This window comes from Leptonychotes weddellii, chromosome 1 (assembly GCF_054177405.1).
Source record: "Leptonychotes weddellii isolate Sample4059 chromosome 1, ASM5417740v2, whole genome shotgun sequence".
NCBI classification, from domain to species: domain Eukaryota; kingdom Metazoa; phylum Chordata; class Mammalia; order Carnivora; family Phocidae; genus Leptonychotes; species Leptonychotes weddellii.
In genome coordinates this window covers 16,400,145-16,406,492 of record NC_138369.1, presented here as the reverse complement: position 1 = coordinate 16,406,492, position 6,348 = coordinate 16,400,145, and the positions used below count along the sequence as shown (strand labels likewise).

The 6,348-nt window shown below is 44.6% G+C and overlaps 1 protein-coding gene across 1 annotated transcript in view; it reads right to left on the bottom strand.

Moving 5' to 3' along the window:
- LOC145717414 (uncharacterized) overlaps window positions 1-5,916 on the bottom strand; it is a 129,798-nt gene extending 123,882 nt beyond the window's left edge. The window contains exon 1 of the mRNA XM_081805659.1: window positions 5,529-5,916. Within this exon, the coding sequence (XP_081661785.1) occupies window positions 5,529-5,916 (388 nt within the window). The remainder of the gene's footprint in view (window positions 1-5,528) is intronic.
- Window positions 5,917-6,348: the final 432 nt, after the last annotated feature.

Genomic DNA, 6,348 nt, shown 5'->3' with positions numbered 1-6,348 from the left:
GTAGACGAACCATGAGAGACGATGGACTCTGAAAAACAAACAGGGTTCTAGAGGGGAGGGGGGTGGGGGGATGGGTTAGCCTGGTGGTGGGTATTGAGGAGGGCACGTTCTGCATGGAGCACTGGGTGTTATGCATAAACAATGAATCATGGAACACTTCATCTAAAACTAATGATGTAATGTATGGGGATTAACATAATAAAAAAAAAATAAAAAATAAATTAAAAAACCTGCCTTCTGTTGTGATGAGCACTGGATGTTATACGCAACTGATGAATCGTTGGAACACTACATCAAAAACTAATGATGTACTGTATGTTGGCTAACTGAACATAAAAAAAAAAAAACCTGCCTTCTGACTCATCATGCCCTGAATGTGTACTCATTACCAATGTACATCATTACAATTAGAAGCAGAACAATAGATACCATGTAGTCTTATATAAATGTTTAATATAGAAATAAAATTCCTTAAGTATAACTATCCAATTTAAATTGAAAAGTCTGTAGAGAATGTCTTAAAAGACATACACTACTGACAAATTCCTTTCAGAAGCAACACAATATAATAAAAGAAGCTGTGGCTTAGAATCCAAAAATCCTAGGTTCAAATCTCAACTCCTAACTTCTCTCAACTAAAGTTTCTTTCTCATCAGTTTTAAAATGAGGGGAGAGGTGATATTATGGTGTAAGGCTCAAGCAGAATCATGATTTGGAAGTTCCCTGTAAACACTAAAACCCAATCATTAAACATCAAGCACATCCTCACTTTTCAGGACAAAAGAAAGTCCTGGGTATATGACATCTTCTCTACCCTAGTGGATGTCTTTACCTCTGAGAGGTATGGGGCCCTTTTGGAGGCTTCAAAGACTGGGATTCCCTCGTGGAACAAGTAACTAAAAAGCCCACTGCCTTCACACTATTTCAGTGAGTTGTAGCCTATTCACCAACAGGTTTACTGAAATTTTGTGATCACTGGTTCTTTCCAATTGGGTTTCATCAACCTATTCCCTCCCCACCTTCAGCTGCCTCTGCGCCACAGGATCTCTACACAGTAAATTTCTTTTAAGGACTCAGGGCTTTTTTTTTTTAAGTGCTTTTTATTTCCTACCTGGGGAAAATCAAGCAAAAGAAAATCTGGTAAAAGTAAGGCAGAAAATATGAATTACTCTTTAAATTAGATAAAAATAAATATAACATAAATCTTTTTTAATTAAAGAAATAAAACATTACAAAACTAAAATATAAGGTATTCTGGTTAGTAATAAGGAAAAATTGTCACGGTTTACTAAGTGTATATTAGAAAATCAGCAACCCATGCCCTGAGTTATTTAAAAAAAATTTTAGGGGCGCCTGGGTGGCTCAGTTGGTTAAGCGTCTGCCTTCGGCTCAGGTCATGATCCCAGGATCCTGGGATCGAGTCCCGCATCGGGCTCCCTGCTCTGCGGGAAGCCTGCTTCTCCCTCTCCCACGCCCCCTGCTTGTGTTCCCTCTCTCGCTGTGTCTCTGTCAAATAAATAAATCTTTTAAAAATAATAGTAATAAAAATTAAAATTAAAAAAATTTTACCTTATGACAGCAGAATAAATAAGATGATGACCTGAGGCAAGCTTCCACTCCTAAAATGCCAAACTAGTACATATATACTCAAACTTTTGCTGCTATTCTATTTTAGAAGTTAATTATAAACATTCTTGTTTTATTTGTTATTGGTGTTTGCTGCTGCTGCTACTACTGCTTCTGCGGTTAGAGGATGAAAAAAGTATTTTCTTGGTCTTTGGTTTCTATATTTGGTAGTTTGGGCATCATCAATATGGGAAAAGACAGTGTTTCACAAAAATAGTTGGATTGTTCTCACATAATGCACCTTGGAAAGGTAAAATAAAGAATGGAAAGATGCAGGGCTTTCCAAGCATTCATGGCAACAGAAGGAGAGCAGAGAACCTCAGAGGGAAAGAGACATACGGAGTCAGAACTTGAGCTAACAGGTTCAGTTAAAAAAAAAAAAAGTCCCTTTAATACTAGAGAAGGATAGCAAGAGAGTCAAGTATATCACAAAATATTGCCCATTGCCAGGAAGAAAATTAAGGGGAATATTCAATTGTTGAAAGGCAAAAAAGTACTAACAACTTCTAAGATCCAGTTTCTTCATCTGTATGATGAAGATTATATTAGAACTGCTCTAGGAATCTACGTGGTGTAACCTAAGTGAGAATCCCTAGCAGCACACTGACTGGCCCATGACTAAACCTCAAAAAAGGACAGTTTCCTCCACTTCACCTAAAGTCAACCACAGAATATTACAATGAAAATGGAAGCTCAAAGTGAAATAAGTCAATCAGAGAAAGACAAGTATCATTATGATCTCACTGATATGAGGAATTTGAGAAACAAGACAGAGGATCATAGGGGAAGGGAGGAAAAAATGAAACAAGATGAAACCAGAGAGGGAGACAAACCATAAGAGACTCTGAATCTCAGGAAACAAACTGAGGGTTGCTGGAGTGGAGGGGGGGATGGGGTGGCTGGGTGATGGACACTGGAGAAGGTATGTGCTATGGTGAGCGCTGTGAATTGTGTAAGACTGATGAATCACAGACCTGTACCCCTGAAAAAAATAATACATTATATGTTAATTAAAAAATAATAAAAATAAGGCGCCTGGGTTAAGCATCTGCCTTCTGCTCAGGTCATGATCTCAGGGTCCTAGGATCGAGCCCCACATTGGGCTCCCTGCTCAGCAGGGAGTCTGTTTCTCCCTCTGCCTCTACCCCTCCCCTGGCTCACGCTCTCTTGCTCTCTCACTTGCTCGCTCTCTCAAATAAATAAAATCTTTAAAAAATAATAATAATAAATAAATAAATAAAGAAAATGGAAGCTCAGATATCACCTAATTCGAAGTGGATAAATCAAATAATTTGAAAACACTGTACAGAATTCCTATATTTAAAAAAATTAAAAGCTAGTAAGATATTTCTACAGGATCTCAAACACCTTACCAATGTCAAATGCAGATGAACAGCTGAGGTAGAAAAAAAAAAACTGCTTTGCACTGCTGCAACAGAGGACTCCTTCCCTCACTAACATCCAAGCAGTTTCTCCAAATTGGTAGGAAGTAGGTACAAGTCTTCCCTCCCTGCTATAAGGATTATAGATTAGCAAGCAGAGATAGAAACCTGTGCTCCAAGTTGGTCATAAAAATCAAAGCTGAAACTCAAAATATTTTCTCATAGGAATAATGATAATAGATTTTCAAGCTAGCAATTAAATAATACAGCTAGCATACTATTTCTTATTCACTGTTTTTCTTATTATAAGTACAATATTTAAGCTACTTTATATGCTGAACTGGATTTTATTAAATAAAAGGCCTAGGAGTGTAGCCCTAACATGTTTATGGAAAGAGATGTACCCTGAGTTCTGAACAATCTCTCAGATCATAACTGAGGAAGGGACAGAAGAAAGCTGTGAAAGAAACAGGAAAAGAGATGCCTTGTTTGGCAGAAAAAGCATCTAAATTACACTAAATCACAGCTGTTAATGTCAGAATAACTGTCTCTCTCATTTACCAAGCATTTAGGTCCTGCCCTGTGCCCAATGCAGTGCCCCTCCCGGGAAATAACCATTTTTCTAAAGCTAAACTCACAGTCCTAAGAATGCAAGAATTTCATTCCATCTTCCTGATTAAATCACACATCAAATCCTAGTGCTTTGAGATTCACATATGCCTATCTTGATTACCTTGCATTGCCTCCTTCTAAGAACTAACACATCAGAGGAAATACCTAATGTTATTACTACTTTAAGTACTCCAAGGAAAAGAATTAACATTTATTACACACTTGGTATGCTCTCGTTTGATTTTCACAATCCTGTAGGTAAATATTACCCCCAATTTACACACTAAGAAAATGATGTTAAATAACTTGCCCACAACACCAGAAAAGAGAAGCCGGGACTCAGAATTCGGCTAATTCCCTACTCAAGGGCTCTTCCCCAGAAGGAATTATCACTTAGGTGCCACTGAACAGTTGACCACTTTCACATCAATTATCTGTTATTCTAGTTCAGCAGCCCTGAAAGCAAGTTATGGAGAAGATAAACCATCAACTCTTCATTTCATGAAATCTATATAGTATCTAGAGAATGCTCCAAGAAAAAGGGTAAAATGTCCCCAGAGGTGAATCCCGGCTCTTTGCATCATTTCCTAATTCCTTCTCAACAGAGACTCAAGTACTAGGGCTCCTTTTATCACTTCCATCCTAGTATGTTATTGTGCCATTATAGCACAGCTAATTAAAAGCTCCAGAAAGTTACCTTTCAAAACAGGATTTTCTACCAGCACAGAAGATCTCTCTGCAGGTCCTTAAATTTAAATAAATTCAATTTTCACATAACTTGCCTGATGGTATTCCTAAATGTTACTACTGCCAGTTTAAAAAGTTATTTCGTAGTAAATTGTGAGCTAAATCTTGATTGAACTGCAGTGAAAAAAAGGAAAATAAAAGTCTATATTTAGACAGTTTCCCCATCTATAGTTTTCCATTACAAGCTTGGGAGGGAGAGGAACCTATACACTCAACATTTTAAATCTGTTTTTAACCCAACAAGATGAGAGATGACTTACAATAATGCAATGTAGCTGAACTCTTTTATCACGTTATTGCCACAAAACACTAACATTATAAAAGGAAAACTAACATTCAATCCCTTAAATTATCGAATATTCTTTTTACAGAAGTTTAATGTTACAAGAATTATTTAGCTTCGGGAGCTTAACACTTATAACGGATAAAAAGAGGATTCTAAGAGAAATAACGGTCTCATGAAAACAGGTTTGGTTGGTGTTTTGTTTTTTTTAACAAAACTGTTACCATAATACATACTAAACTTAACACTGAGACATGTCCAAAAACACTTCCCATTGTAAGGTAATTATTTCTAATACTGAAGGCAAAACAAATTAAAACAGATCAAACATTTGCAGTCAAATGTCTGCAAAATTTTGAACTGGAGAAAAATGATGTCAACGTTTTTGTCCTTTTATTTGAAAGGTTCCAGACCAAAAATAAATAGTCATCGGGCTCCTCAACTCAGGTGCGGAAACTCATTAAAATTGAGATTTGGGAGCGGAGAAAACAAGACTCCCAGGATTTAGCTTCTTGGGTAAAACCGCCCTGTGCCCCACGCCAGAAACCTCGCGCAGCCACAGGGGCCCAGCCCACCCTGCCCGTCCCTCCCGCGGGCCGCACCTGCCGAGGCCGCGCCGCCAGCGCCCCCTGCTGCCCTCCCCACGCCCCAAGACCCGCTCCCACCCCCACGCCCGCGCCACCCCCGCGCCACCCCCGCGCCACCCCCGCCGCGCGCTCGCCCCGCGCCCGCCCCGCGCTCGCCCCGCGCCGAGGCCGCGCAGCCTGCGGGCAGGGGCGGGGGCGCGCGGGCGCGAATCGAGGCGGGGCCGCCACGGGGCCGAGAGCACGGGCGCGTCCCCGGGACCCCCGCTGCAGCCAGGCCGGAGCCTCACCTACCTACGCCGTATTTCTCCTCCTCCGTGGGGGTCCACATGGCCGGGCCGGGCGCGGCCCTGCGGGCCCGGCGGCCGGGCGACAGCGCGGCGGGGACGGCCGCGGGCCCGGCTGTGGCGCACCGCAAGCCGAAGCGGGGGCGGTCAGGCGGCGCGGGGCAGTGGGCGGCGCATCCCTCACAGGCCGTCCGAGATGCCGCTGCCGCCGCCACGTCCGAACCGCGAAGCTCTGCGGGCGGCCCAGCAGTCCCGGGCGGCGCGGCCAAGGACTCTCCACCTGTCCGTCGCCGCTGCTCCCGCGCCGCCGCTCGATCCCTCACAGCTCCGCCGCTCAGCTCCCGGCGCCGCCGCGGTTCGGCTCGCCTCAGCGGGCTCGCAGGACGGCCGCGCATGCGCCGCTCCCCGGCGCGCGGGGGCTCGCGCTGCCCGGGCTCGCGCTGCCCGAGCCCGCGCGCGAGCCCACGCGCCGCCGCCGCGCGCCAGCGGAGGGAAATCCGCGAGAGGTGATTGGACGGCCCCGCGGGAGTCAGGCCTGGCTCCTCCGCGGACCCCCGCCCTTGGCGGCAGCAAGTGCTGGAAGAGGCGGGCTGGGCAGGTGGGAGGCCCCAGGCCCCTAGAGGCTTGCGCGCCCGGTGCCTCCTGCCGGGCACACCGAGATTGCCGCGGGACCCCTGTCCGAGAGCGGAGGGCCGAAAAGAGAGGGAAGGATACTGTCTTCGGACCCATCCCAGTGTCACCCACAGCGTGGTCACGGCCCTTCGCCGGAAAGGTCCCTGGAACCCCCTGCTTATCGCCAGCCCCGAAAGGTGGAATCGCCGCGGGAG